General features: G+C 34.2%; 1 protein-coding gene across 1 annotated transcript; it reads left to right on the forward strand.

Moving 5' to 3' along the window:
- The first annotated feature begins 4,435 nt into the window (after positions 1–4,435).
- On the forward strand, positions 4,436–11,674 carry LOC132283570 (protein NRT1/ PTR FAMILY 7.3). The gene is made up of 5 exons (XM_059785543.1): positions 4,436–4,594; positions 4,797–4,914; positions 9,201–9,418; positions 9,647–10,209; positions 10,480–11,674. Exons 1-5 carry the CDS (start codon positions 4,565–4,567, stop codon positions 11,351–11,353), a joined length of 1,803 nt encoding a protein of 600 aa, XP_059641526.1. The 5' UTR covers positions 4,436–4,564; the 3' UTR covers positions 11,354–11,674.
- Positions 11,675–12,497: the final 823 nt, after the last annotated feature.

Consider the following 12,497-nt stretch of genomic DNA (forward strand, 5'->3'; position numbering starts at 1 on the left):
CACGGATACGTTGATACGCCAAATTTTTTAAAAAATAAGACACGAATACTGCTATATGTATATTTTTTTATTTAAATACATGTATTGAGTAATAATATTTTAAAACTTTAATTCATTTCTTATTTTTATACTCGGAGTTATAGTAACATTTATATATCATACACACACGCGCGTGCACACACACGAACACAAATATCATTTAATGATGTACTTGTGATTATATGTGTATAATGTCAATTTTTCTTATAAAAAAAAGTTGAACACTTTAGAATGTGTTCATATTATTTTCAAAATTACTGGAGATATTCTTGTGTTAGAAATGTTTGAAAGTGTTAATTAAGTGTCCAAGAAGTGTTGAAAAAACGTCCAAGATAATAAAAAATTATTTTTATTTACGAGTACATATATGAAGTGTCGGACACGTATTTGATGTGTGTTCGACGAGTGTCAGTGTCTAACACAAATATGATACTTCATAGAAATGTGTATGATTTATAGCAAAACACTTATGCTGTTGAACTAGTTATAGATCGACCACAAACATATATATATTTTGTGGATATATATGTTTTGTTACAATATTATCATGCCAAATGATAATAAATGCAACTTAATTAAAATCTTAAGCTCAATAAAAGGGAAAAATAGTACTCTCTCTATATAATTCAGACCACAAAACACACACACACATTCCATTGGTATTTCACTTCACTCAAAATTTAAGACAATTTTTCTCTTTTCCACTAAATTTAAATTTCTAAACGATGTATGTGGATCAAATGTTAGGTGTGTTTTCAAGAAGTGACTTTACTTGAGTTAATTGTTAATTTAGACAGTCTAATTAATCTGAAAATTAGTTTTTTTTTTTTTTTTTGGAATATTTAGCCAATATTGACAAAACTAATCCAATGTGTCTATATGAACTAGTGTTAGAAATCTTATCAAGTGTATTTAATTCAATTAATATATAATATATATTCCCTCTTTTTCAAAAAAGATATCTTATTTGGGGAATCGTGACTCATAATTTGTAAGTTACGGTTCTCGAAACAGAATATTTAATTTGGAACGAAAGTAGTATGATATTATGTGAGTAGTTTCAAACAATAGTGACTGTTCCAAATGTGGCTCTTAGTCACAACACTTGTTGAATGGGTCCCATCTTGACCTAAATTCAAATTCAGTGAACTTTCACAATGGGGATAAGTCTTCAAATTCAGTGAACTTTCACAATGGGGATAAGTCTTCCACTTCATAATCTTGTACTTAAAAAGGAAGATATGGATACACAAAAGAGGTTTAAGATCAATCAAATTTAAATAAAACACAACTGTTTCCAGTATTTGCCAGTGCAGTGATGACCTAAATGAAATGACGATAGTCCTTTAGGGACATCTAAATTCCTATCTCCATTAGTTGCTGGCTAAAAAAGTCCGTGTATATATATATTGTTGTACAAGACAAGTCATCTTTTCTCTTTTAATATTTGTCAAATAAAAAATGTTCACAATGATTCCTTTATATATTTTTATCTCTATCCAGAATAAGATTTGCTCATCAAACATGACATGCACAATTTTTTAGTGCATCACTGCAGCCAAGATTTGCAGTACTTTCTTACTTTCTAAATGAAAGATCATGGTTCAAGTCCTTTAATTCAAGATCTAAGTATGCGAGTGTGTGTTATTTGTGGGAATCAAAAATGTCAACCTGTACGTTTTGCACGGTAAACCTCCTCTTAAGACTTAATAGGGATTGATTTTGATACCATTTATCACGACATGTTCACACCGTCTAGATATTTTCCATTTTGCATACACTTCTATCGGTACTCACGATTTTCTTAAAGAGCGTTTACACGGTTAAAAAATGTCTACACATACAACTCTGCCAACAATCTTTCCTCCGGACGATATAAGAGTCCTACAAAAATAATTAAATAACTCCACTATCTCCCCCAAGTGATTGTACACATGGGATAACATGGTTACCTAGCCTCTCATTGTCCATGCCCTAACTGAAAAAACCTAAGAATATTGAGGAAGGTATTCCCAGATAAATTTGTGGTCCTAAATTACCCAAAAAGATTAAATTTAATGGGCTAATTAGGCTTCTGGTAATAGTGTCATTATCTTTACAAATAAGACCACACAAAAGAAAAAACTAACCTATATAAATAGATTGATGTATTGATAAGTGAATTTGAATATGAAGATCCCAACAGCAAAAAAAATCAAACTGTGCTTTTGACTAATGTATGAGAATGACCTAATCAAATCGATAAGCATCTAATTATAGTAATTTGTTTCCTTAGTTGGGTAACCACCAAAAGATCAACCAATGAGCCTCTCTAGGTGTGACTGTAAACATGGAATTAAGTTCAAAATTAATTTCAAACCTACCATACAAATACTGATTTTTGTATAGCAAATGAGTGCAATCTGACTCATTAGTATGGACTTCATATTATATAAATACTGAGAAACTAACTATTGGAAATATGGGCACAGTTGGTTAATTAATTAGGTATTTGTTTCATTTAGAAGAATCCAGATGACATTTAAGCATGTAATACGCATTCATGTGTGTGTGTGTGTGCGCGCGCGCGCGCATGCGTAAGAAAATCCAAATTGGGTATTGGGGTCACTAGTGTACATAAGTCATTGCAAGGTACTGAATAAGAACAAACGCATTTCACAATCTAGTTATGAACCGTAACAATGAAGTTAAGCATATAATTTGCAATTAAATCCTGCAATTAGCTTGCTTTATGTCGGAATTGCTGTTATTACTTAGATTTGGTTTATGATATTTTTTTGGAATTTTTTTTAAAAAATTATAATTTATTATTTATTTATTTTTTATGATATTGTTCACTTCCTCTATGCAAAGTTGGAGGAACCCGCTCTTGTTAGATGGAACAATGTTTTTTTGGAATTTCCTGTTTGGCCCATGCTTCACGGTCGTAATCTTTTAAAAAAATTAAAAGTTCAAGTAAGGGCAATGCCGTCTAAGCTGGGACTTGAACTCTCAATCTCTTTCGAAGAGAGATCATATCATTCAAACGCACTTATGAAAAAAAAAATATATTCAATTATTCTAATACACGAATTTAACAATAAACCGAGTTGCTATAGGGTTAATAGATATATAATAGAGCGTTGAAGAAAGTTAATTTGCATATCAAAAGATTGTTTCTAGTTTCAAACGGGTAACCTCCGTATATCCAAAAATTATTTGTTTTATTTACATTTTTTGCAGTACTTATTCCGTATATAAAGATTATATTGGAGATACTATTTTTCATGGCTAGGAATGATATTTTATTTTTATTGTTAAATTATCGTTTTTTTAATGTTAAGAGTGGAGGAAATTAAATAGTAATTTAGCATATTCCAATGTGTGTGATACTGAGATATGCGTTGGCAATTTGAGGTATATAATCCATAAAAGAAGTGCATTAAGCAATCTTTTCCACAAATGGGAGGAAAAAAATGAACACTATTGTGTCATCAAATCAAAGCGATAATAATTATGGAATCTTGTCTTCCATAATATATAATTGACGAGAAAGTAAACAATATGGGAAGCAAAATTCAGGCATAGAATATAATTATTAACCAATTTATTCTATAAGTTAGCTTCTATTATCACTAGAATCACCTCCTTATTCCTATGTGAGTTCACACCTACTTCATACCCCCTTTTTTTTTTTTTTTTTGGTTGTATCAGGCATTCCATAATTCACCACATCCGACCTTCATAATGTGAAGTAAGAGTTTTTCTCCATGACTATTTGTCACAAGTCACAAGTGAGACTTGTCACACGTCGGAACCGAATGAAAATTGCAATAGTGTTAGCTCTACCCAACAGCTTAAGTTTTTGAATTGAACCGCAAAGCACCTGACCCGTTACAGTTGGTATCAGAATCAGATTCAGTTCTTGATCCGGTATCACACCAAGTGTTCGGCCCGAAAGAGTCCAGGTGTGCCTCCTCGGGTAAGCAGGGTGACCCGATCATAATGAGGACGTTGTGAATTCGGATGGGGTGAATGTTACAAGTGAGACTTGTCCCACATTGAATCCAGATGAGAATTGTAATTAATATATATGGGTTGAATATTAATTCTATTACTTTTGAGTTTAACCGCAAAACTCTGACCCGTTAAAGTATTCCATTAGAGTCAAAATCAAAGCAATACAATGAGAAAAAATGTGGATATAATAGAGAGGTAGGTTAATTAAGCTCTTCAACAAATTACACATGCAAAAAGAATATAACTTTCCTATCATCCCTTTAAATGTCCAAACAATTTGTACCTATTCTACTACATCTATCACTACACTATTATTATGTATTATATATTTGTCAATATATCTTGATTCTGAGTGTCCAACTTTCATGTTAAATTAATGTCCACCGTCCATGTCACTCCCCACCACCACTATATATGAACCCCTCCCTCCCTTCACTTGTTTCCCAACTTGTTTCCCTTCTTTTCTCCATCATTATAATATATATATATATTCCAATTAATTATCTCTTCATATATATCATCATCCATGGCTTGCTTAGACCTAATTTCCAATGAGGTACCATTCTTTATCTTCTCACTCTAAAAAGAATTGTCATAAAGCACAGTTACTATATATTTCTCTCTCTCTAGCCTCATTTGTGGCATGGCATGCATGTCCATATGAATTTATGCATGTAATAGTACTATTAAATATCTGTAGTGTAACAATTTATATTTTAATCTTTTTACCAAAAAGATTTGTGTGTGTGTTTTTTCAGGCTAACTTGAGAGAAGAAGAGGAAGAAATATGTACTCTTGATGGAAGTGTTGATATGGATGGGCGACCCGCAATCCGAGAAAAAAGCGGACAATGGGGCGCCGGAATTGTGATATTGTGTAAGCCCACTTTGTCTCTCAAATCAAAATTACCAGAAAATGGAAATGATAAAAATCTTGATATCATAGTCTAGTTATCTGCATAAATTATTTTTGTAAGATATGATACACTGTCTATCGATCATTTGTGTGCTTATACATATATAGTTTATACATTCTTTTCTATTTACTTCATTTATTTCATTACAGCATTTAACTTGATCATTTTTCACTATACTTTCAAAAATTATATAAAGCTCATATATATATAATTCTAATTCAAAAGTTAATAGACCATCAATTTTTCAAGAAATTCAGACTTTTAAAATGCTCTAGCTGTCCCTCAGGTGTGTCCCCTTTAGTGTTGCACAAATACTTTTAAAAAATGTTCCAAATTTAAGTTTTTTTTTTTTTTTTTTTTTTTTTTCACTCACTTTCTGAACTTCTTGCACCTATGTTGAGCTTGAAAAATATAATCTTTTTTCTTTCTTTCTTTCTTTTTTTTTTTCTCTAAAAAATATCACACACACACACAAAAAAAAAAAAAAAGAGGTTTGTGATGTTTGTCAAAGATAGTTTTTACTAATTTTTAGGTTTTAATGAGTAATTATTTTTTTGAAAAATGTCCTCTTATTTTTTTTTAGCAAAAAAAAATGTCCTATATTCATATATTTAAATTGTGAATTACAGCTTTTAAAGTAGACTTTTAATATGGTACCAGAAAGACAATATGCGTAGAGTAAATTTAGTGGTCAAAAGTATAGCAAGTGTTGGAAGGTTGTTGCATCTAATACGGTCGTTTAAAACTTTAAATGCGGCTATCTATATGTGTGTGTGTCTGCATGGAGAGAAAGAGAGAGTGTCTGACACGTAATAAGTGATCAATAGTCTGCATGACACGCACTATGTGATCAACGGTTGTGTGGACACAGCATTGTTTGACACGTGGCTTTAGAAAACACCAATTTTTTTTTCTTCCTAGTTCTATAGAAAACCCCATTAATTTCTGTGTTCCTTTTGTCATCAGTACTACTCTGGTTTCGGTGTCACTTGTCGACTCACAAAAAAACAGGACATTTTTGGGACAGTGGTCACTAGTACTACACACGTTACTCGGTTCATTTATTTTTTATTTTTTCTTTCTTTCTCAGGCTGTTTAAATCAATGAATCACACACAAGTAAACTATTATAATATTCAGAACTTTTATCATTTTATTTACTACTAGTGTTGGGTCTATTTTGAGTTCTCATTTCTCATTTTTTTTTTTTTTCTTTTTCTCGAAATATAATGCACAACCCTTGGTTTCTCAAATCTTCATTTGGAATAATGTCCTTCTATAACGTCTCAAAACTAATATTTTTTAAACAAAAAAAATTCAGCATAACCTCCCCTAAAAATAGGCCTATCACAACCTGTTTAATTGCATTTTTAACATGTCACAGCTCAAATTCCGAATTCACGGCAATAGTAGATGATAATACATAATCAAATGACCTCGATAATACCTCAAACTAGTATTACTCTCCCCATGCATCAATAAGGTTTACATGTTATCAAATTCACATTCAAATTATCATCAAATACCTTAATTACATTACATAACAAAGTTTTACAAAATATACATATACACCTTCACACTTTTAGTGCTTTGCAAAAATAATGAGAGATAGGGATCATACAACGTAGGGGATCAAATATAACATACAAGTCAATTCCAAGTATAAACAATGCAATGCAATGAAATGAAATGCAATGCATGTCAATGACACTCCCCATTTTCATTCTCAAAATCATCACTTTCAAACGTTAATACAGCCCGCCCTTTGGTAACCCCGCCGCGACGCGAAAGGAGGATTAGCTAGTGTCCTTGACCCTTGGTAACCCCGCGGCGTCATTATGGGGCCCAGCTAGCTCAACCACGCTAGGGCGACTCCCTAGTCCCCTCTAGGCTATATTAACCTCCGACCCGTTGGTAACCCCGCAGCGACCGGGTTTCGCATAAAACCATTTTATCAAAAACACTTCTCTGGAATTCCCCATATTTATTTCAAAAATAATTTCTCCCATTTCATGCAAACCCAATGGTATGTGCATGTATATATGTTCCATACATTCAATATCATGGTATTTAAAATTTTCCATCATAAAATTAAACATTCAACATGTTCAACATCTCCCAAGTAATTATTAACACATTAAGATACAACAAAATACATTTAAGCATGTGCATGTATATATATATATGAGCTCAACATCATGAATTGGGAAATTTGGCGCAATTTAAATAAGCATACTCTCATTCATCAATTTCAGCATACTAGCACATAGTAAACATAGGAAATCAACAACTAAATATAATTTGCACATGAACCAACCATATTCAAGATCGTGAAAAACCCTCTAGACATCATTAATACCATCATAGATATAATTAACTCTAAATTAAGCATATTTAATACAACATGGAGGTAAAATTCACAATAGAACAAGACTAGAGTGGATTAAGATGCCCCTACCTCAAAATAGGCAAAACCCTAGAAATGGGTTTAAATTTTCGAGTTCCAAAGAAGGCTCAAAACTGGAAATTGCTTGCATCAACGCGTAGAGCTCGTCACACTCGTCGTTTTGCCTCAAACGGCACCTAAATCTGGCAAGTAATGAAGATGGAATCAAAGATTGAAGTTGAAACCATAAAAAAAAAAAAAAAAAAATCCAGAGAGCTTTTAGAATGAGAGAGAACGTGATGCGCAGAGAAGAAGAAAAAGGTAATAATATTGGCTTACAAATCATGTGGGCCCCACAGGTGAATTAAAATTTTATTTAACTTTAACATATATATATATATATATATATATATATATATATATATACATAAAGTTAAAAACATTACACCTTCTTTTTCTATTTTTTTAATGAAAAAATTCTTTTCATTTACTTATTAAAAAAAAAAAGTAATGATAGTTACACCGAAGCCATGCACTGATTTGTTGGACAAAATGATGTGTCAATCTAATTGGCAGAAACGTTATTTAACGTAATTTTTTACTAATCTAATTATTCACTTTTACTGTTCACCATCCCATTCCATCCCTAATTTCAAAAACTTCTCCGCCGTCCCCAATTTCTCAAACGAAGTTTCTCTCATCATCCTCAATTTCTTGAGTTTTTTTTTTCCTCCGATTCGACGTGATCTGTAACAACTCCAAATGTTTTGACAATCTATAACAAGCTTTTGATGATTTGCAGCTTTTTGACGATTTGGAACTATTGAATATCTCTGATAAATCAGATATATATATTTAGATGGAATTGTTTGATCAGCACTAGTCATCTTAATCAATCTCTATTCAATGGATTGACATTGGTATTGAACTCTAAAAATAAAATAAAAATTGCAGCAACATATACATATACAGGCAGATTGATATATACATATATATTTGATTTACCAAAGGTACTCTGCAAATCGTCAAAAGCTTGTTGTAGATTGTCAAAACATTTAGAGTTGTTGCGGATCGCGTCAAATAAGAGGGAAAAAAAAAAAACACGATCTTCATCTAAGAAATTGGAGACGCCGGAAGGTTTCTGAAATTAGGGATGGAATGGTGAACCGTAAAAGTGAATAATTAGATTAATAAAAAATCATGTTACGTTCTCAGTCAGCCAGACTGTCACGTCATTCTGCCCAACAAATCCGTGTAACTATCATTACTAAAAATTAAAAAAAAAATAAAAAGGTTATTTTTTATTTTTAAAAGCTTAAAATGATCCATATTATTATTTACTAGCAAGGGCTATATAGTACAGTAGTATTCCTAATGTTTTAAATAAAGTATTGAGGGTTCAAAGTCTTCATAGAAATGTGGATGTGTGAGCATCAGAAAAAATAATAACAATAATGAATATTATTGACTGTTAATTATGTAAAATATACCATTGGATATGGTGGCAAAGAACTTTCACAATGGTAGAGACTCAAAAGTCAAAACCCTTTTATCTTTATTTTGAAAGCAGTACAGAACCCACTGAATCACATGTCTTGGTGGTGATTGAATATAAATCCAATTCATTTTAAATCCTCCATCCAAATGAAGCCTTATATAGACCACACTTGCTAAATAACTGATTACTTTGATGGTGATTGATTAATTCTAGTTTCAATCTCATATTCTTTTGGCAAAATTCCATTGTTGCACACACTTGGAGATCTTTTAGTTTAATGTTACTTGTCCGGAAAAGCTCACTAGCAAAATCAAGCCTCTTAACTCTCTATTCACTCTCTGTTTTGCTTGATGAATCAACTAGTGAATCAAGGTCTAGCTACTCTAGCATTCTTTGGCGTCGGAGTGAACTTGGTGCTGTTCTTGACAAGGGTGTTGCAACAGAACAATGCTGATGCTGCTAATAACGTTAGCAAATGGACCGGTACTGTCTACATCTTCTCCCTGGTAGGAGCTTTCCTCAGTGACTCCTACTGGGGAAGATACAAAACTTGCGCCATCTTTCAAGTGATCTTTGTCATTGTAAGTACTCACATTTTCACTCCTCTGTTATTCCTTTTTTCTGTACTATCGCTCGGTTCAATGGCATGAACATATTGACTCAAAGTAATATCAATATGAAGTTTGCAATGAAGGGATTGTATGCGCTCTTCTTTTTGTGATTTTATATGGGAAAAACTGACGCATAAAGAAATATTGGTCTTGTTCTTATTGCAGTCTAATTGTACTATGTGCATCTGATCATAACAGGGTTTGGCATCGCTGTCCCTATCATCACAACTTTTTCTGATGAATCCTAGAGGTTGTGGCAATCGAACGACTCAATGTGAGTCCCATTCGAGCTGGGAGATTGGGATATTCTATATCTCCATCTACTTGATTGCTCTAGGAAATGGAGGGTACCAACCGAATATTGCTACATTCGGAGCTGATCAGTTTGATGAAGAAGACCCTAAGGAGGGACTTTCAAAGGTGGCCTTTTTCAGCTTCTTCTACCTAGCTCTGAACCTTGGTTCTCTCTTCTCCAACACCGTACTGAGCTACTTTGAGGACCAAGGGATGTGGGCACTAGGGTTTTGGCTCTCGACTACATCTGCATTTGCAGCATTAATCTTGTTTCTTGGTGGAACCCCAAAGTACAGGCATTTCAAGCCAAGTGGCAACCCTCTTTCCAGATTCTGCCAAGTTATAGTCGCCGCGGCAAATAAATGGAGGGAAGAGATTCCACCAGGTGAAGAGAACCTATTTGAAATGAATGGAAAGGAGAGTTCCATGAATGGTACCAGAAAGATACTTCACACCCATGGGTTCAAGTAAGTCAAAAAGCATGATCATAGTAACCTTCAATATAATCCATTCCACTATTGTGTTCCACAATCCAATTCCACCCTGTCGGATCAAATATATACAATTTCAAATTTCAATCAACCTGGTTTCCCTTGTTTTCAGTTGTCAATCTTGATCTTGAAATGCGGTCACTAACCAACTACGATGAACTAAAGCCCAACCAAGAAGATCTAAATGTCCTGCATATGTAAGACCTTTTCTATGCAACTATGCTAACTCATTTTCACACGTCTCAGATTCCTGGATAGAGCGGCCTTTATTACATCAAAGGATTTCGAGGACCAGAAGCAGGGTCCTGTTCACAGCCCGTGGCGTCTCTGCCCCATCTCACAAGTTGAAGAGGTGAAATGCATATTGAGACTACTACCAATTTGGCTATGCACCATAATTTATTCAGTTGTCTTTACCCAAATGGCATCACTCTTTGTGGAGCAAGGTGCAGCCATGAAAACTACGATTTCAAACTTTCAAATCCCAGCTGCCAGCATGTCTAGTTTTGACATCCTCAGTGTAGCAGTTTTCATCTTCCTTTACCAGCGAGTATTAAATCCGCTTGTTAGCAAAATGAAAAGGAAGGATACTAAAGGGCTTACCGAGCTTCAGAGGATGGGAATTGGATTAGTCATAGCAGTAATGGCAATGTTTTCAGCTGGAATCGTGGAGTGCTACAGACTCAAGTATGCTCGAAAAGATTGCTTACATTGTGAAGGCTCAAGCTCGCTGAGCATATTCTGGCAAGTCCCTCAGTATGCTTTCATAGGAGCTTCTGAAGTTTTCATGTATGTTGGACAACTGGAGTTCTTCAATGCACAGGCACCGGATGGGTTGAAGAGCTTTGGAAGCGCTCTCTGCATGACATCGATTTCACTGGGGAACTATGTGAGTAGCTTGCTCGTGAGCATTGTAATGAAAATTTCAACCACAGACAACATGCCAGGATGGATACCGAAAAATCTAAACAAGGGTCACCTAGATAGGTTCTACTTCCTCTTAGCTGGTTTGACAACTATAGATTTAGTGGTGCACATCGCGTGTGCCAAGTGGTATAAGAGTATCAAGCTTGAAGGAAAGTACGACGAAAATAGTGGGAAAAATGGCATTGGAGTTTGACGTATATGACCAAACATGGATATGGTCATGTTAAGAGCTTGTGAGGCCAGAATATACAAGTGCTACGAGGTTGCTCCTGTTCTGCATATACTCTGTTCAAATCTCTTGCATCCCTTTTTCAACAGTGCCACAAAGCAGTTAGTCCATCAAAGGTTGTCCAGGCGATGGGTTCTCATTTTCGGTTCTTTTGCAACCTTATTATTGTTTGATGGGTATAGAATAAACATGTGAATGATGGGGTTTGGAGTTGAACGTGAATGATTGGATCTCTTGTAACCGATGACACATCTATGAATAGTTCGAGCTACTCTCTTGCACGCTGTTCCTTTCCTTAAGAAGATGAACAAAACTATTGGAAGGAAATGAAAGAAAGATGGATGACGAAAATGAAAAGTCCAAAATGAAGTTTTTTTTTTTTTTTTTTGTTAAGGGAAGGGAGCAGAAGGAAGGGAGGGAGCTCTCTAACTTCACTTGGAAAAAAGGTGGGTCACGATTGCCATTCATCCTTCAATTCCAATGATTGCCATTCATCCTTCAATTCCAATGCTAGCCACCAACCGAAAATAGTAGAAGTCGAACAAAAATAAAATAAAATAAAATAAAATAGTCCTTAAATAAAATAAAATAGTCCTTCATTCAAAGTTTGGATTGTACAATAAATTTACTTTTATTTAAATAATATCTCAAACTAAGGTTGAAGTCGTTTAAAACTTGTTTTTTAGAGGATAGTTGTTATTGTTGCCGAACCCGGAATTGGTAAACCGACCCACATCATAACATCAAAATCCATATTTCTCATCCGTCACTCCTCCCGACTTGCACACCGTCTCTCTCACTCCTATACCCTGTTGGTTGCAAATGACTTATCTTTGTCTTATATAGACATATCTCAACTTCTAAAATTCTCTTACACAAATATTTAAACACTACAAAAACTCCCTACACTTCTAAAATCTTCTATACTCTCCACAAGCTCTCTAACATTAGAATCTCCCAACTCTCTCCATCACTTCTCAATCTTCTACACAACTCTAGAAGACTCTAGAACTCTACTCTCCTCATGCCCCACAGACGCCACTCAGCGCTCGCGATGCCTATGTGACGCAGCCTCCCTGCAATTAGGCGAGGCATGACACCTTGCTCA

Source organism: Cornus florida, unplaced genomic scaffold (genome assembly GCF_030987335.1).
Source record: "Cornus florida cultivar Cherokee Brave unplaced genomic scaffold, ASM3098733v1 CherokeeBrave_3.0.0_Hap2_Chr11, whole genome shotgun sequence".
Taxonomy (NCBI): Eukaryota; Viridiplantae; Streptophyta; class Magnoliopsida; order Cornales; family Cornaceae; genus Cornus; species Cornus florida.